Genomic DNA, 18231 nt, shown 5'->3' on the forward strand with positions numbered 1-18231 from the left:
TAATTGCAGAAGTTTTTATGAATCCTCTTTGAACTAAGCTATTGAAAAAGATAATTAGATATTTATACTAATTGTCTAAAGAGCCTGAACATATGGTATAAAAATGCCTGGGTTTGGGTTTTCTTGTTTTATAGTTTTATGATGTAATTAAATGGGTATTAGAGGATGGAAAGAAAAGGAATTTTGTGATTAAGTTGCTGATTAAGTTGAAAGGATCTGAAAATACAGAAGCAAAGGTATAAACCACTCGCTTGTAGTTCATTTTGAAACATTTGGATGTAGAGCCAACAAAAGGGATCCCCTTGGATCTGGCCAAGAAGGCTGTGTTTTCTATTCAAAAAGCATTAAATTTTATAAATAAATAAAATTAAACACCTCAATTGGTGGTGCACACCAGTAATCCCTGCACTTGGAAGGTGGAGGCAGGAGGATCACAGGTTAGTTAGTGGTCAGCCTCCGCTACCTAGTGAGACCCTGTCTAAACAGAGAGAGAGCAGGTGGAGATTACTTTTTCCTGCTTACGGCTGTTTTTATGTCCAGACACCAGATGGTGCTTCAGGTACCAGTACGAGCGAGTTCCCTGATCAAGGAGCGCAGTCACTGTGCCAGAACCAGAACTGGTTCTCACGTGTACTTGGTACTTCCCATGCACAAACTGAAAAGCAAAGCTCTGTATGCTACATTTCTTGGTAACAAGTTATGAGTGAGTGGTTGGTTCCCGGGCTCCACTTAGTAGAATTCTTTGGGAGTTTTTTTGTTTGTTTTTGGGTTTTGGTTTTTGGTTTTTTTTCGAGACAGAGTTTCTCTTTGTAGCTTTGGAGCCTGTCCTGGAACTCACCGTGTAGACCTGGCTGGCCTTGAACTCACGGAGATCCACCTGCCTCTGCCTCCGAGTGCTGGGACAAAAGGCGTGCGCCACCACTGCCCAGCAGTTAGTAGAATTCTGAAGTCAAGAGCGTGTTCTCCTTCCTATCTGGCTGATCACTGCACTCATTCCTCCCTGCTCCCTTGGACGCCTTACGCGAGCTCACTCAGTGTTCCTTCTCTGTGACAGCCTGGCTGGTCTATCAAGTGGTCCTTCATCCATTGTTCTTCCTGGAAGTACTGTTGACTAAGACAAGTTCATGCTGCTCATCTGGGGTCTCAGTTGTTTTCATAGTCTGATGTCAGACCGGGTTTTTCTGTCTCCTGTAAAAATCATCTTTGCTGTTGTTCACCTCGGCCTTATTCCTGCCCTCCACTAAGAATTCTGTCCTGGTCTCTGCTTGCCTTTGCCATGCTCGGTTCTGGTTTCTTACTGGTGATGGGACAAACACCATGGCCAAGAGCAACTTAGTGGGGGAAGAGTTTACAGGTCACAGGCCATCGGGAGGGCATTCAGGACAGGAACCTGAAGCTCAGAAACCATGGAGGACCACGGCCTGCTGGTTCGTCCCAGGCTAATGAGTAGCTAGTTTTCTTACACAGTCCAAGACCGCCTACCCAGGGATTGGCGTTGCCCACATTCGGGTGGTCCAGCCTCTATCAGTTAACAGTCAGGACAGTGTCCCATGGGCCAGTCTGATCTGGGAAGTCCCTCAGTCAAGACTCCTCTGGGGCCTCTAGGCTATATCAACTTGACAGTTAAAGCTAACCAAGACAGCCTTCTAGGAGGCTTTCTCTTGCTCATTCAGTGGTCATTCTTACCACTTTTGGGTTTTGGTTTATTTTGAGACAGGATCTCTTATGTAGCCCAGGCTAGCTTAGAATTCACTGTCTTCCTGCTTTGGCCTCCCAAGTCTTAGGATCTCCGGGGTGAGTCACCGTTCCCATCCTCCACTCTCTAGGTCTTAGGAATATGATGGTGCATACGGTCCTTCTCCACGAGCTCCCTGCCTGCCATTGCCATCTCCAACACTCAGTCCGTGACATCATTGCAGATGCACTGCATTGCTGGACAGTGCTTAGCATGACTTCTAGTCCACACTTTTGTCTCAAACATTGAACTGGAAATAGCTTTTAAATCACCGAATACATAGTAAATCTTTTAAGGCTTAATATTTCTGTCTTATCTTTGACTTTTTTTCTTCCTTGAATTTAATGTTCCACTGTTAACTTTCCCAGTAAATCAAAAGCTGTCTCCTCTGACTGCCGTTACTCCTGGCAGTGGTCTCTGTTACCAGGGCGACTAGCCTTCAGAAGCCTCCCAGGGCTGTCCTGCCTGACACCGCTGTTTCACTGCTGTTTTACAGGTGTTCTTCCAGAGAGCAAAGCCCTGAGGACTGGATTTCCCTGTCCTGTGTCAAGACCAGGAATTCCGGTTCATAATTTATCAAGAAGCAGTTTTGTGTGCCATTACACCGTCTTTTAACATGGTTCTGAGCTTATTGCTGTGTATGTGGGATTTTCTGTAAAATGGGTGTAATTTTCCCTAAATACAGGTATGTGACAACAAGAAAAGTTGCCTGCATGCCAGTTTAAATTGTTTATGTAAAAATGCTGTTAAAGACATAGATTTATCCTAGTACCTTAATTTTTTTCTTTATGTGAAACTTTAAAGTTCTTTATAAGAAAAACTATAGCAGTGGGAAACTGACTAACAATTGAATGTCAAGTTGGAAATGTTCAGTTTTATGTGTGCACACACATAACTATGGGGTAACAATCAAAACATAATTTTCTGTAGACAGCCGTTACATTTCTTGAAACTGTTTCAATGCCAATGTGTATTCTATAAGAGAATGGGTTCCTAAATTAGTCCGTTTAAAAGTAGGTGCTGGTGTTACACATTTTTTATAAAAAAAAAAATAATAATAAATTTTACATAGTGAAATATACCAAGTCTTCTCCGGAATTATTATAAATAGCTTCATTTCCCCACCTCAATCAACTCTGATTTCCCACCTAAAGGTTTGCTGATACGAATGTGGATGCCTCGTTTCACTGACTACTTCACTACCTGAAGGTCACTCAGCTTAGGTCTGTTAAGTTAGCCTTTTTAAATGCACTAGAAACCGGCTCCATGAATCTATGATAGGATTATAAATCCCAGTGTTTTTCTATGAATTAGGTGTACCTAGAGCACAGTAAGAACACCTAGATTTTGTTTGTTTTTGTCTTGAGACTGGGTCTCGCTATATTAGACCAGGCTGGCCTCACATTCAGAGCTCTGCCCGTCTCTGCCCCCCAGCTGCTGGGATTAAAGGCATGCATCACCAGGTCTGACCACCTGTGTGTTTATGACTTTGTAGTCAGTCGCTGCTTAAGTACTACAAGTACTGCTGCGTGCTATAGGAGAGAGCTAGAAAAGGCGTGGGTGCAGTAGGAACAGCAGAAAAGAGACCGAACGACAGCAGCGTGGCTCTAAACATGGAAGCTTCCATTGTAAAGGCCCAGTTAAGGCCCGGGTCTAACTCCCAAGCATGCAGAGTCCCAGGTTCCAGACCCAGCACTGCATAAAAGTAGAGGGGGAACGAGGGAGGAGAGCAGAGGTCCCAGGCTGTCCTCAGCTACATAGTGAGCTTGAGGCAAGCCTGGGCTACATGAGAACCTGCCTAAAAGTATAGCAAGTAGAAGCCTGATGGCGTGCTGAGCGGGAGTTGGGGGTATAGTACTTAGTGGTAGAGTGCTTGCTTGAGAATCTGAGGTCAGTCCCTACCACCACAGACAGACAGGGAGCAGACAGAAAGATTTCAGGAGGGAGGTGTGTGTTGTCCGTGGATTTGTGACCCGTGGATAGCCTGGAGTGTGTGTGTGTGTGTGTGTGTGTGTGTGTGTGTGTGTGTGTGTGTGTGTGTGTGTGTGTGTGTGTACACGTGTACCTACGTACATCTGTGTGTGTGCTGGGGTTAGGTGGATAAGAACCTTTTTTGAGAGTGTCTTCCACTGAACCTGGAGCTCAGCGTCTCAGCGAGGTTGGCTGGCCAGCAGACTTCCTGTCTCTGTGTGCCAGTCCTCAGGTTGCAGATGGCGACTGTACCAGCTTTTATGCGGGTGCTGGGTATCCAAATTCGGTCCTCACTCTTGTTCAGCAAGCACTGACCTGCTGAGCCCCAATTTACTCTGAATTGTGCACATGGATCTTTCCCTGATTTTAACTCCACAAGAGATAGTCAGCATTTTCCTTCCATTATAAAATAAAGGCAGTAAAATGGGCAGCTAAGAATAGTTCTATTGAGTGATAAAAATAGATGAGTGAAGTATATAATACTTCAATAAATAATGATTTTGTAAAAAATAGGTAAGCGGGGCAGGTTTGGTGGCTCATGCTTATAATCGCACCATTCAGAGGAGGCCAAGGCCAGTCTGGGCCAGAGTGAGACTCGGTTTCAAAAACAGAAAAGACAAGCAAAACTAGGTGTTCCTTTGCTATTTTCCTGTGCGCTGTGAGGTGTAATGGCTTCTGTCGCGACAGTGGTTGCACAAGGTATTGTAGTGAATAGCACACGTAGTAGTGAACAAGACCTTGTATACTGTGGACTCTGGACCCAAGTTAAGTGGGTTCCAACGCCACTTACACCAGTAACTGAATTTAGGACCTTGAGCAAGTTAAATGACTTCTCCCTGCCTTGGTTTCCCCCTCAGAGATGGGGGGAAATAATGGTAGCTACCTCATAACTTGTTAAGAATTCACTGAATTAAAACATAGGCCTCAGTATTAGCTTGTATTACTGTACTATTGAGTCTGTACATGGCTCTTTAAAGCCCCACAACAGAGTAACCTGTGTTTAGACCTTCGGGATCAGGCCGTGGAAATCAGAGTGTGGACGTCAGGAACTTCATGTCAATGTAATAATCATGTATAAGAATGCTCATCTTCATTCCTCGAGGTTACCGTCACGACAGGAAACTGTCCCCTCATTAGGTACCTTGTTTTTAAGAGCAAGCACCCAAATAATTGTCTCAAGAGCCGGCCTCACTTGTTACAGGTGAGAACGCAGAGGTGGACGACTTGGGTTTTGTGGTGCCTGATGTAGTCCCATGCCTAAACCGTTTGTTTCCGTCTCAGAGCTTGCTAATGGGCTCACCGGTGGCTTGACTTTTGGAGAAAGTGCTGTGTGGTATTTTAATGTGTATCACTTACGTGGTAAACATGTGAAGTCCTTTGGCTTAGTCCTATTTCCTCCATCATTTTTGAGCTGTGGGTTTTTCTGACTCGGAGGGACCTGTCACTCATGTCATGATCAGAACTGAAATGGGTTTTAATTGTAAGCAGAAAGTGCATTTACTGTTAGAGTGATTTCATTGCCTAAACTGTTGAAAATTCTAATAAAATAACTTTCTTTCTAAGAACTCCTTGGATTGGGCTTTTTTTTTTAAATCTTCATTTTGCATGTGATGAAAACAGGCCTAGAGAGATTCAGGTCCGGAGTGAGTGGAGACTTCAACCCCTTGTCTGTTCCAGTGGAAGCCTTTGCCCTTAACCTCGACCATCAGTGTAGATCTGCTCTAGGACCCACCCCCTTCCCTTCCCTACTCAGAAGTTACACCTTCGATCCACTGGAGCGAGACCTGGCCACACTGACCATAGTACTGGGTTACGTGGTCAAGTTCAGTGCTTAAACTCTCCAGCATTCCCAGTTTCAAGAGCAGAATGGACATTATATAGAACCGATTCTTGCTCATGCAAGCCAAGTGAGGTTTAAATCCAATCCAACCCTCGGCGGAAGTCCTCGGCGGCGGCCAGCATCCTGCGGACCTGAGACTGTGGGCGTCGCCAGCTCGCCGCACTCACCCTGCGGTGCAGAGTTCCCGACCTCTGGCCGCCCGCCCGCGGTACGGTAGGCGCCGTCCCGCACCGCCGACTGCAGCTGCAGCAGCCGCCACCGGAGAGATGAAAGATGCTCGACCGCCGCGGCCCCATAGGCCCGCGGGAGTGCGCAGGCGCAGGCGCGCCCCCCCACCCCCTCCCGCCGCCGCCGCCGCCGTCGGTCACGTGCTCCGCGGCCCGGGCTGGCGAAGCCGGAAGTAGCCTGGGGCGCGAGCAGGCCCCGGAGCCGCGGGCTGTGCGCGCCGGAGAAGGGACTCGGCTGGGTAAGCGGGGTCGGGCGGAGCGGGCCGGCGGGGCCCCGGGGGTCGGGGAGGCGGGATGCTGCGTCAGAGCCGGGCCGCGGCCCGGAGGGGTCCCGCAGCCGCGCGCTCGCCCCGCCTGGGCCCTGGCGACCCGGGCAGAAGGAAGGGCTGCCTGCCTGCCTGCCTGCCTGCCCAGCCCGGAGTTGACGCGCCGCTCCCACCCTTGGCCCAGCTGACGACACCGGGGTTTAAATGGACTGGCAGCGGCCGTCGCAAAGGTTGACTCACCCGAGGCTGCCAGCACGAGACGGGGCTTGGGGTTTTTTTGTTTTGTTTTTTTCATGTGCACGGACAAAAATAATGCAAATCCCCATGTTGTCTTGTTCCTCTTCCACCTAGCTTGTGGGTTGATTTGCCTAATGCATTTCCCTGGTGTTTTCTGCCAGTCGTCCCAAGACAGGTTCTCCCCGAGAACTGTCAAATGCATCATCAAAACCCGACCTTTTCCCCACTCTGGAACCTCGACTCTCTGTCGAATAAATGGTTGGCGTGAGTTTGAGTTTGGAAACCCAGCAACTTTGTCCGTGCCCCATGCCACCAAACCTGTTTTATCCCCGGTAACTTTCGTTTTTAAACAATTAAAGGAAGTAGACTGACGACAGCGTCGCCAGTATTGTACTTGTTGAATGCCAGTTTACACACGCTTGTCAAAATTTGGGGAGACTTAACAGCAAGCGTCGGGTGGGTGTGCTGAGTCATGTTTTAGTCATGAGGGGGTTATTGGAAGAAAGTTTCAAACCATCACCATCGTGGACCCTTCTTTTTACATTGGTGTATAGAAAGCAGGTATCTTAGCCAAGTGTGTTTTTAAATTATCCACTCGCTACACATAAGTACTCGATGATGCTGTCATTTAGTTATCTGATAGCAACAATGTAACATCAGCTAGGGAAGGTTTTTCCATTACATATTTGAGTTTACCATCTCTTGAATGAAATGCAGTAATTGGTAAATGCATTTATTATTTATGAAAAGGGAGTCTTATTCACACACACACCACACACACACACACACACACACACACACACACACACACACACACACACGCAGGGCATCTGGCTAGTAGTGAGTATTATTCTTATTGCTTACTTCAAATAGATTGGATGGGCAATTATTTATCTAAATTGCATAGGTGATAAAATTATAAAGATAGCTGGTGTATAAGAGATTGGTGACACTTGGACCCTTGGCCATTTTCTATGTTCCTAACCATCCTTGGAAGACTGCAATTCTAACTTACTGGAAATGGACTGTAAGATTTTTGTGGTCCAAACTTAGAGCAGACTTGGAGGAGTCTGATGTGTCGGATGTGGGTACCATGTTTTTTTCCAGTTGCACAGCTTTCCCGTGTTAAAGGGCACGCCTGCTCTTGGTGCTTCTTAAGACTTGGGAATATGTACTTGGTGTGTGTATACCCTGTCTACTTAGAAGTTAGGGGAATGACTGCTTTGCAATATTTTTTTACATTTTATTTATTGTGTGTGGGGGCTCATGCCTGTTGTGGCGCAGATAGTCCTTTCCCCCTGCCACATGGCTTCCAGGGACTGAACCTGGGTTGTCTGGTGTGGCAGCAAGCCCCTTTGCCCACCGAACCCTTTCACTGGCCCAGGAACCCGTCCTTAAGCAGCGTCAGAGGAGTTACTGACGTTTCAGGAATAGCAAGTTCTAGACTTGCCAATTACAGTTTCTGTGTAGTCGAAATTTTGCACGATGGAACTATTACGTAGTGATGGTTGCTTTCTGTTAGTATTTGTGCTAATGTAGGCTATAAGAAGACCCCCCCACCCCACCCCACCCCCGTGTCAAAAAAATCAATGATTAATCTATTAATCTTTCAAAACAGTTGGAGGAGATAAGTAGTATTGCTTTAATTGGCAGAGACAGTATTAGATAATGGAGGGATTTTTTTTTTCCCATTCTGTGATGCAAATTCAATTGAATATATGAAGAAAAGAAAGCCCGACATGGGGGTGTAGAAGATATGGCTCGGTGTTGAAGAGCCCTTGCAGCTCTTGTGGAGGGTGGGAGTGGAGCAAGTGGCTCACAACTGCCTCTAACTCCAGCTCCAGGGAGTCCAGCCTTCTCCCACCCCTGCAGCAGCACACACACAGACCCACACACTCATATGCAAAAAAAAAAAAAGCCAGATCTACCTGTAATTCTATCATTGTGGAGGCCAAGGCAGAAAAGCAGGCAGGGTTATACAGAGAGCTCTAAGGCCAGGCTGGGAAATACGGTAAAACGCCATCTCCAAAGCATAGCAAAAACAATTGAATGCGTGCCAGTGGTTTTAATATCGTGGGTTTGTTTCTGTAGTACCCACAGAGTGTTTTGTCCTCTAATATCGTTAGAAACCTTTCTGACACTGGACTGTCCATGCACTCCTGCTTGGCAGTAAATAATACATAGTCCCACTTCGGATGAAATGTGGCTACCGTTTGGTTCTTGGCGGTGGTTATTTCCTTACCAGCCTACATGCAAATCTCTTCTCTCCCCTCAGCGTGAGGAGAGGCGCCCGAGCAAGCCGAGAAGATGCAGAGTACGTCCAACCATTTGTGGCTCTTGTCTGATATCTTAGGCCAGGGGGCCACTGCAAATGTCTTCAGAGGAAGACACAAGGTGGGTACAGGGCTGTCGCTCTTTGCCTCGCTTTATTTCTTCCGACAAGCACATGTATATGAAAATGTTTGGCTTTGTGACTCTGACTTCCTTTTGGGAAGGGAGGGTCTCAAGAAAAAGGATTGTATGATTTTTGTGATTATTTAAGATTCAGTTTTGGGGGGGCAGTGAACACATCTATCCAGTGGTGAGTTTATGGGATGGGAAAAACTGGAAGTTGATTGGAAAGTGTTTCCTTCCGTCCTGCTTAACTTCCCGATGGTGACGTGTGGTAGAGGGAGGCAGGGTGGGCAGAAAGATGCTCACAGGTGGTTCTCATTTGCTCAACCAAGGTCTCATGCTGTCTCTAAAATAACATCCTACTCACACACCTTTAATCCCAGCACTTGGAAGGCAGAGGCGATGTGAGTTCGAGGCCAGCCTGGTCTACAGAGCAAGTTCAAGGACAGTCAGGGTTGTTTGTTACACAAAGAAACCCTGTCTTGAAAAAAAAGTACAAAATAGCGTCCTCCAAGGTAGATTGGTGGGAAAGGAGATTCTCAACCTGGAGACCAGAGTTAGAGGCTGTGTCCCAGTGGGAGGCCTTGTGCTCTGGGAAAAGTGGGAGGGAGGTAAAAGGATTGATCTCACTCAGCAGCGGGTCGAGAACCCAGGCGGGTTGGATGAATTCTGTATTGGAGGATGAAATTAAAGATAACTACCAGGATAATTTAAAATGGAGAAACTGAAGATACATGTGCAGAAAGCTGAAAAAATACTAGAGTGGGAATTGCTTTTATGGGTCAAAACACAGGAACCCTGAATGTTTTAGTTGGGAAGGCTCCTCTGTTGTCCCGTAGCTTTGAGATTGCCATTGAGACAGGCATGCATGGGTGAGGGACTGGTTCCTCCGGGGAGAGAATATGGTTATAAACAGCTGTATGGCTCGTAAGGAATGAGTCATCGATGTCATATGGATGACTTTCAGCAGTTTCCTCTTAACCCTGGAACTGTGCAGGGGCTCTGAGTCCTTATTTAAGTTCACTTTGATCATGCTTCGATTTCCCAGAAATTGTTTTTCTATTTTTTTGCTTTGTGCCAAGAAGCGAGTAAGGGAATGTAGTGTTGGAAACACACCTGAGCTCCTGTCTTCCTTTGGGTCAAGTTACTAGAATGGTTACTTTGTGTCGGGCACTGTGGGGGCCTGGGGTCGTTACATTATAACCAAGTTTGATTGTGTATGGAGGGGCCGTTAGGAAGGATTTAAGTTGGAAACTAAATGACAGTCAGTAATGATAACTTGGTTGGCATGTGTTTAAAGTGCTGGCATTACTAGATAGTTTATCTACTGGTCCTGTTCCCTACGTAGGTACTCAGTATCCTTCGCGTAAGTACCTAGATATGGTAGATGCTCTGAAATAGTCACTGGATGAAGGAATAAATGGATGGATGAGGTCAGCACTCGGGAAGCAGAGGCAGGCAGATCTCTGTGAGTTCCAGGTCAGCCTGGTCTACAGAGCAATTTCCAGGATAGCCTCCAAAAGTTACACAGAGAAACCCTGTCTCAAAAAACAAAGATATACTTTTAAAATATATTGTAGGAACCAAAAATAATAGATTTGAGGAGGATAAGAATGGACCTAAGAGGTTTCTATGATCCAGTTTATTATTTGGTCACTAATCTCTCCAGAGATGTATTTCCAGAACCCAATGGTTGTTCTTAGTAACTTCAAGTATTTAAGACTGTACTAAAAAGCAGGATGTGGGGTGCGGGGTATTGAAGAGCACACAGACTGCTCTTGCAGAGGACCTGGTTCTAGTTCCTAGCACCCATGTCAGCTGGCTCCAGGGGGAGCTGATGCCTCTGCCCTCCAAGCACCTGCACCCAGTGTTCACATACCTGCACACAGACCCTCACGTACTCCTGCTTAGAAACAGTGCGATTGGGCTGGGGGGCTGCCTTAGTGGTGAGGAGTTCTAGCTCTCTCAGAGGACCCAGTGTGATCACCAGCATCCACATGGCAGCTCATGGTCTGTGCCCAGTTACAGGAGATCTTATGCTTTCTTTTGCCCTTCAAGGACACCAACAAACATACAGTGCACAGACATACATGCAGGCAAAACACCCATGCACATAAAATAAATGTAATAATAAAAAAGTAAAGGAAAGATAAATCTTTTTGAAAAAAAATCCTGCTTCCCCTTTGGTTGTTTAAAAATTTTTTGATCATGACATTCACCCTCTGTGTACTGCTTTGGACACGGTATTCTTCAATGTACTGTTACTACAAATATATCGATTTTTTAATCTTTAAGACAGTTTTATTTATTAGTGTGTGGTATATGTGTGCAGGCACATTGCCATAGCATACATGTTGGAGGCCAGAGGGCACCTTTTGGGAGTCAGTTCTCGCCACCGTTGGTCCTGGGGATCTCCGAGCCAGGTCATCAGGCTTGCACGACTCGTGCTTTTTTGCACTGAGCCATCCCGCTGTTCTCCTCGACCTCAGTCTTCCTTATTGAAGCCGCCATTCGCTGGCTGCCGTTGTGGCGGATGGAGTCTATGGGCATGATAACCGCGGTGAAGGTGAAGAGAAGGAAGGGCCTTGAAGAAAGGACGTGCAGAGCCTGCAGGCCGTTATCATTCGTCTAACTGTGACTTGTGGCTTTAGTGGCCGATGGCGGTGTAGGCGACTGAATGGAAATGGTGCATTCCCATGGTCCAGTTCCCTCACAAACCTTCCCGGAGTGCCGACCCTGATGACCCTGGGGCATCGATACATTGTGTGCATTGATACATTGTATCGTTCCCATCTCTTTCTCCTCCCTTAGAAACCTCGGGTTTGATCTGGCTCAGCTGCTCCAGGCAATTACCACCAAATGTAACAACTTAAGTTTGATCCTCAGGTCACACTGGTGGGAAGGAAAATGACTACGAATACTGCCCTCTGACCTCTACCCATGTGCCCATGCCCGTACACACCCACGTAGTAAAATAGTAAATGCAACCAAACATTTGTAAGGAAAAAGCCATATGTTAGACTAAGTTTGAGACAATTAAAAGGAAATACGCATTTCTTTGTACTTGGTGTGACTTGGGCAGTGGGGGTCGTTTAGAGATGGTGGTTCGAATATTGATAGTGAGAGGTTGGAATATTGATAGTGAGAGGTTGGAATATTGATAGTGAGAGATTAGTAACAGCAGCAGATAGTTTTAACAGATAATGTTCCGTGTGAGAGGAGGAGACAGCGGCATCTATGGGAAGGGGAAGCACAGTCCAAAGGAGAGGCCCTACTCGGCGTCCTGGGGTGTCCTGAAGCAGGCCATGCTTGAACCCCCAAGAAGAACTGACTTTGAGGAGATTCAGCCTTGAGTAAATAGGGGAAAGTGAGGCTGAATGCCAAAAGGCCCATGCTGGCCACCGGGGAGGAGCTGGCTGGTTCCAGGGTTGGAAGGAAGTGGGCGGGCCTGGGTGAGTTTAGAGCCAGGGGATTTTGTGCTGCTGAAACCCTGCATGTGGGTCCTGCTAGTGCGTGTAGTGGAGAGGGGTAGAGGGTTACTGCAGCATGCCCTGTCAGCAGGTCCTCGCTCCTCTGGAGGTCTCTGATGAAGGCACAAACTGCACCAGCCACCCCCACCCCAGCGTCTAGGTGGTGAAGTTGAAGACAGGTGTGCGGGCAGTGGTGGCATGATCAACTAGGAAGTCCACGGTTACCTGCAGGGACGTAATGCAGCCAGGAAGTCCACTGGACCTCTGTTCTCTGGAGTCCCAGCACACGTGATCATAGCTAGTGACAAGAGTTTCTGAAAACTGAATTGCATTGCTTTGATAATGTTGATAAGAATTTTGTAGAGTATGATTTCCCATCTCTTTCTTCTTCTTTGTAAATGTTTGGCTCTGGGAAATTCTTGGAGTTTCATTTTCTGCCCTGGAAGTTTCCCTTTTGACACCAGGGCTGTTACCTTCTGCTACGTGAATAACTCTCTCTGTCACTGGTCTACCATTTGTAAGTTCTGTTTGTAATGTCAAGAACAGTGACCTTTGGAGAATTCCAGATTGTTTACCTTCTAGCTCTGGGAGCTCGGTCTGAAGGGTGCACGGTGTGCCGGGAGAGTACAGATGCTGTGGCATGTCCGTGACTGACTCCTTCCTCCCCTCTGTCTTGTAGAAAACTGGTGATCTCTATGCCGTCAAAGTATTTAATAACATAAGCTTCCTTCGCCCAGTGGATGTTCAAATGAGAGAATTTGAAGTGTTAAAAAAACTCAACCACAAAAACATTGTCAAGTTATTTGCTATTGAAGAGGAGGTAAGTATCCACCAAGTTATGTTGTGGCTCCCACTCAGAAGACAGGGTCTAGCAGGAGGTTACAAACACCGTGTCCCCAAGAGTTCTGTCCCCCACATTTCAGTGGGCAGAGACTAGAAACAAAGAGTCAAGAGAAGCCGGGCAAGGTCCAAGAAGGAGAGGTGTAAAATGGGATCACTCGTGTTACATGTGACGAAAGGAAAAGAAAAGGTAACAAGGAAAACTCACGTAGTTATAGAAAGAACGGGCTGGAGAGATGGCTGAGCAGGGAGGAGAATTTGCTGCTCCTCCAGAGGACCGGGCTTCAGTTCCCAGCACCCACGGCAGGCAGCTCACAACCACCTGTGACGACGCAGCTTCAGGAGATCCCGTACGCTCTGCTGGCCATTGTCGGGACGCAGACACACATACACATAAATAAAGAATGAAATTTTTACAACAAAACAAAAAGACACTGATAGAAACATTTGTAAATGAGTAAAATTCATAGTAATTTAGAGATTAAAGTCTTTTATTTTTTTATTTTATTTTATTTTTGGTTTTTTTTTTCTTTTTTCGAGACAGGGTTTCTCTGTGTCGTTTTGGTGCCTGTCCTGGATCTCACTCTGTAGACCAGGCTAGCCTCGAACTCACAGAGATCCGCCTGCCTCTGCCTCCCGAGTGCTGGGATTAAAGGCATGCGCCACCGCCACCCGGCTACAAAGGAATTGTTCAAAGTCCAGAAAGCATAGTCTAGGACACTGCCCTTAGTTCAGACACCGGCCCCAATTGCAGCTGTCTACAAGGCAAACTCTTCGTGCAGACCAGAAATAGCAGGAGTTCCTAGACACTTGGTAATTTGCTAGAATGTATAGTGAGTCACAGAACTCAGAAAAGAACTGTACTTCTTACTGTATAATAGCACAAAGATACAAATTAGAACAGCCAAAGTTATAGACATGGTCAGGGTAGACTGTGAGCTGGTAACAAACATGTTACCTTCCAAAAGACCACCCAAGCCTTTGGTGTGAGATGTTTTTGTTTGTCTGTTCTTTGGTTTTTCGAGACAGGGTTTCTCTGTGTAGCCCTGGCTGTCCTGGAACTCACTCTGTAGACCAGGCTGGCCTTGAATTCACAGAGGTCCACCTGCCTCTGCCTCCAGAGCACTGGGATTACCTGGCGGTGTGAGATGTTTTTATAGGGCTCCATCATGTTCTGCATGGTGGACCTTTGTCAGAATATATATGATGTGTCTTAAAGCCTCCATAAAATCAAATTGTTAGCTGAGTGTAGTGGTATGCTCTTATAATCCAAGCATTTAGGAGAATGAGACAGGAAAAGCAAGGATTCAAAGCTGGCCTGAGCTATGTAATCAGAATGTGTCTCAATTTAAAAAGGGGGGGGGGGCTGGCATGAGGGCCCAAACTTGTAATCTTAACATTCAAGAAACTGAGACAGGAGGATTGCTGATAGTTTGAGGCTAGTCTGGACTATAATGTACCTTATCTAAATTTTTAAAAGAAAAGAAAAATCACATAATTAGCTACCCACTGGCTAAAGTCCTGGATCAAAAACACATCTTTCAAACAGATTTCAAGGGCCAGAAGTCATTTCCAAAAGGGAAAGTTAGCTGGACGTGGTGGCAACACACATCTCCTCCCAGCACTCAGGAAGCAGAAGCTAAGAGGTTTCTCAGTTCAAGGCCAGCCTGATCTACAGCGAGTTCCAGGCCAGCCCGAGCTACACAGTGGCATGAATTATAGAAAACAATCGATCTTTTTGTTTTATAATTGTTTCTCTTTTCATGACTACTGAACAGAGAAAATAAAATACATTAAGGAAGTATTTGGGGGCTGGTTGGGTTAAAAATTTTTTAAAGGACCAAAAGTCAAAAATTAATACTAGATTTTAAGATTTACTCAAAATTGCAGATTGCTAAAATTGGTATCTGATCACTGCATACTATGTAGTTGGATGAGGTTCCTTCTTCCTTATAAAGCTGTTGTGTTGATGATGCATTTTAATTGCCCGAAATGGAAATGTGCCAGCCAGAGCTTTGCTGAGAGACCCAGCTGTTCTGCCCCCCAGTTCTGTGTCTGCTTTGTTCTCCTTACACTTTGTTTTCAGTTATGTGTATAAATTACTGGTGCAGGTCCCTTGCAAGCCAGAAGCCGGCGTCGGGTCCCTGGAGTGCACGTGCAGGCAGTCCTGAGCTGCCTGATGTGGGTGATGGAAACAGATCTCGGGTCCTCTGCCAAGAGCAGGACATACTCTTAACCACCGAGCTGCTCCAGCTCACCCATTCCTCTTTAAGGCCAGCACTCCATTCCTTGAAGTAAAAGTGCTTGTCATAAGAAGGAGATTTCCTAAATATGTTGTTATACAGAAGAAACTAAATGATTTGAACAAAAACATTAAACAGTGCAACCATGATCTTGTGGTTCAGATTTAGCTAGATTTCAAACGGATTTGTCTTCCAAACTCCCCGTTAGTTTATATATAATATATCTATATATTCAGATTTATTTTTATTTGTGTGTGTATGCTCACATGTGTTCCAGTGCCTGGGGAGAATACGAGACATTGGTGGAACCCCTGGAGCTGGAGTTACAGGTGGTTGTGAGCCACCCACTGTGGGTGCTGGGAGCTGCACTCAGTTCTTTGGGAAGAGCAGCAAGTGCTTGTACGTGCTGAGCTGTCTCCCAGCCCATCCACTTTGTCTGCTAGAAACTGGAAGCTGTTTATTATGTAAACATAGCATTTGTTGGCCAGGCGGTGGTGGCGCACGCCTTTAATCCCAGCACTCGGGAGGCAGAGGCAGGCGGATCTCTATGAGTTCAAGGCCAGCCTGGGCTACCAAGTGAGCTCCAGGAAAGGCGCAAAGCTACGCAGAGAAACCCTGTCTCGGAAAAAAAAAAAAAAAAAAAAAAAAAAAACAAAGCATTTGTTAGTCCTGGAATCACCATAGCTCCGTCACTGCGTCCCATCCTGCATCTGAGTGGATCAGGTAGACAAGTGCTGCCCTGCAGTCAGATTTGATGGTTTCCTGTCGATTCTCACTCAGCGACTTTGTTTTCCAGACGACAACAAGACATAAAGTGCTTATTATGGAATTTTGTCCATGTGGGAGTTTATACACTGTTTTAGAGGAGCCATCCAATGCCTATGGACTACCGGAATCAGAATTTTTAATTGTTTTACGAGATGTGGGTATGTTTATTTATATGGTTTTATACATATTCATTTATATGGTTTCATAGTATTTTATTTAAAGATTATAAAATGAAGTTTAATTTCCTATATTCAAATCGAAAGACTTTTATACATGTTTTCTCATAAACCATACCAAAAGCACAGTGCCTAAGAGGAAAATTAGACAAATTGACTTTATCAGCATTAAAAACTTACTCCAGGGCTGGAGAGACTACTCATCTGCTAAGGTCCCTGGCTGCTCTTTTAGAGGCCCAGGGTCAGTTCCAGCAGCTCACAAGCATCTGTTACTCCAGTCCAGGGATCTGATGCCTTGTGCTGGCCTCCACAGGCACCAGGCACGCATGTGGTGCACAGATACACATGCAGGCAAAACACCCATGCACGAAATCAGTAAAAATGGACAAGCTACAGCTTCTTTGAGATGGTAACTGAAAAGAGAGCCCATAGGATAGAAGAGTTTGTAGATCACACGTAAGATGGCTTGTCCAGACACCCTACCAAATACAGTTTTAAGATTTGTCAAAGGATTTGACCAGACATTTGTCAAAAAAGAAGGCTAGAGAGATGGCCAACGAGTGTATTGCAGAGTGCTCAACATTATTAATTGCTGAGGAAGTTGTAATGACAAACCACTTCTTCCCCTGAAGATGGGCAAATCCAGATAACGAGAACAGGCGTTGGCAGTGGAGAGTGGGATCTGCTGTGCATCACTGCAGGGCTGTAGAATAATACAACCCTAGAAAACAGTTTCACAGTTCCACGAAAGACTACATATAAGATAACTGTATGCCATAGCCATCCTAACAGGCTGACACAATAATTAAAAACACACCCACATAAAATTTTACACATCTGTGTTGTAGCATTACTCATAATGGCCAATAAATAAAATCAGGACAACAAAAATTCCATCAGCTGACAAATGGACTAAGATGTCATTTCCCATGTAATGGAATATTACTCATTGATAAAAAGAATGAAGCCCCGTGTGGTGGGGCAGGTCTGTGTTCCCAGCATTCGTGAGGTAAAGATGGAAGGATCAGGAGTACAAGGGTGTCCTCTGTTACCTGTCAGGTTCAAGACCAGCCCTCAGCATGAGACCCCTTCTCTAAGACGAGAAACATACAGTCACACACACACACACACACACACACACACACACACATCACACCACACATACTTACGGTTCTAGTTTTTGCTGCTGTGATAAACATGACCAGAAGCAACCTGGGGAGGAAAGGGTTTATCTGGCTGACACTTCCTGATCACAGTTTGTCATTGAGGGAAGTCAAGGCAGGAGCCGAATCAGAAACCACAGAGGAACACTCCAGACCGGCTTGCTCTCAGGCTCGTTTTCAGTTCCTTTTCCTGTACCTCCCAGGGCCGCCTGTACCTCCCAGGGCCGCCTGTACCTCCCAGGGCCGCCTGCCCCGGGGTGGCCCTGCCCACAGTGAACTGGGCCCTTCCATGTCACTCAGCAATCAGAAAATGTCACAGACATGGCTAAAGGTCAGTCTGATGGAGCCATTTACCAACCGAGGCTCTCTCTTCCCATGTGACTCCAGTTTGTGTTGAGTCGGCAAAAACTAACCATGCGTAGCATGGTAGTTTGAATGTAATTGGCTCTGAGCTGATTTTGATTTTATAGGGGATTACAGCTAAGAGATTGCATGAATCTCAGAAGAGACTTTGGACTGTGGACTTTTCAACATTGTTGAGACTATGGTAGACTATGTGGACTTGTGAAGTTGGACTGAGTGCATTTTGCATTATGGTATAGTTACAAGCTTATGGGGGTCAGGGAGTGGAATGTGGTGGTTTGGATGTAACTGTCCCCCATAAGCTCATAGGGAGTGGCACTGTTGGGAGGCGTGGCCTTGTTGGAGGAAGTACGTCACTGTGGGGGGGCGGGCTTTGAGGCCTCTTGCTTAAGCTTCACTCAGTGTCACAGTCTTCTTCCTGTCGCCTTCTGATCAAAATGTAGCCAGCACCCTGTCTGTCTGCACATGACCATGATGAGAACGGACTGAACCTCTGAACTGTAAGCCAGCCCCCCACCAATTAAATCTACAAAGTGTC

General features: G+C 46.1%; 2 protein-coding genes across 3 annotated transcripts in view; both read left to right on the forward strand.

Moving 5' to 3' along the window:
• Xpot (exportin for tRNA) overlaps positions 1-2816 on the forward strand; it is a 39666-nt gene extending 36850 nt beyond the window's left edge. For both annotated transcript variants that reach the window (XM_028869599.2, XM_028869600.2), the window contains exon 25: positions 2232-2816. In XM_028869599.2, the coding sequence (XP_028725432.1) occupies positions 2232-2258 (27 nt within the window). In that variant the 3' untranslated portion in view covers positions 2259-2816. The remainder of the gene's footprint in view (positions 1-2231) is intronic.
• A 3089-nt stretch (positions 2817-5905) lies between these two features.
• Positions 5906-18231, forward strand: part of Tbk1 (TANK binding kinase 1) — a 38817-nt gene continuing 26491 nt past the window's right edge. Inside the window, exons 1-4 of the mRNA XM_028869601.2 lie at positions 5906-6012; positions 8552-8670; positions 12820-12960; positions 16020-16149. Of these exons, the coding sequence (XP_028725434.1) occupies positions 8584-8670; positions 12820-12960; positions 16020-16149 (358 nt within the window). The 5' untranslated portion in view covers positions 5906-6012; positions 8552-8583. The remainder of the gene's footprint in view (positions 6013-8551; positions 8671-12819; positions 12961-16019; positions 16150-18231) is intronic.

The sequence above is a fragment of the Peromyscus leucopus genome, chromosome 18 (assembly GCF_004664715.2).
Source record: "Peromyscus leucopus breed LL Stock chromosome 18, UCI_PerLeu_2.1, whole genome shotgun sequence".
In the NCBI taxonomy this organism is placed as follows: Eukaryota; Metazoa; Chordata; class Mammalia; order Rodentia; family Cricetidae; genus Peromyscus; species Peromyscus leucopus.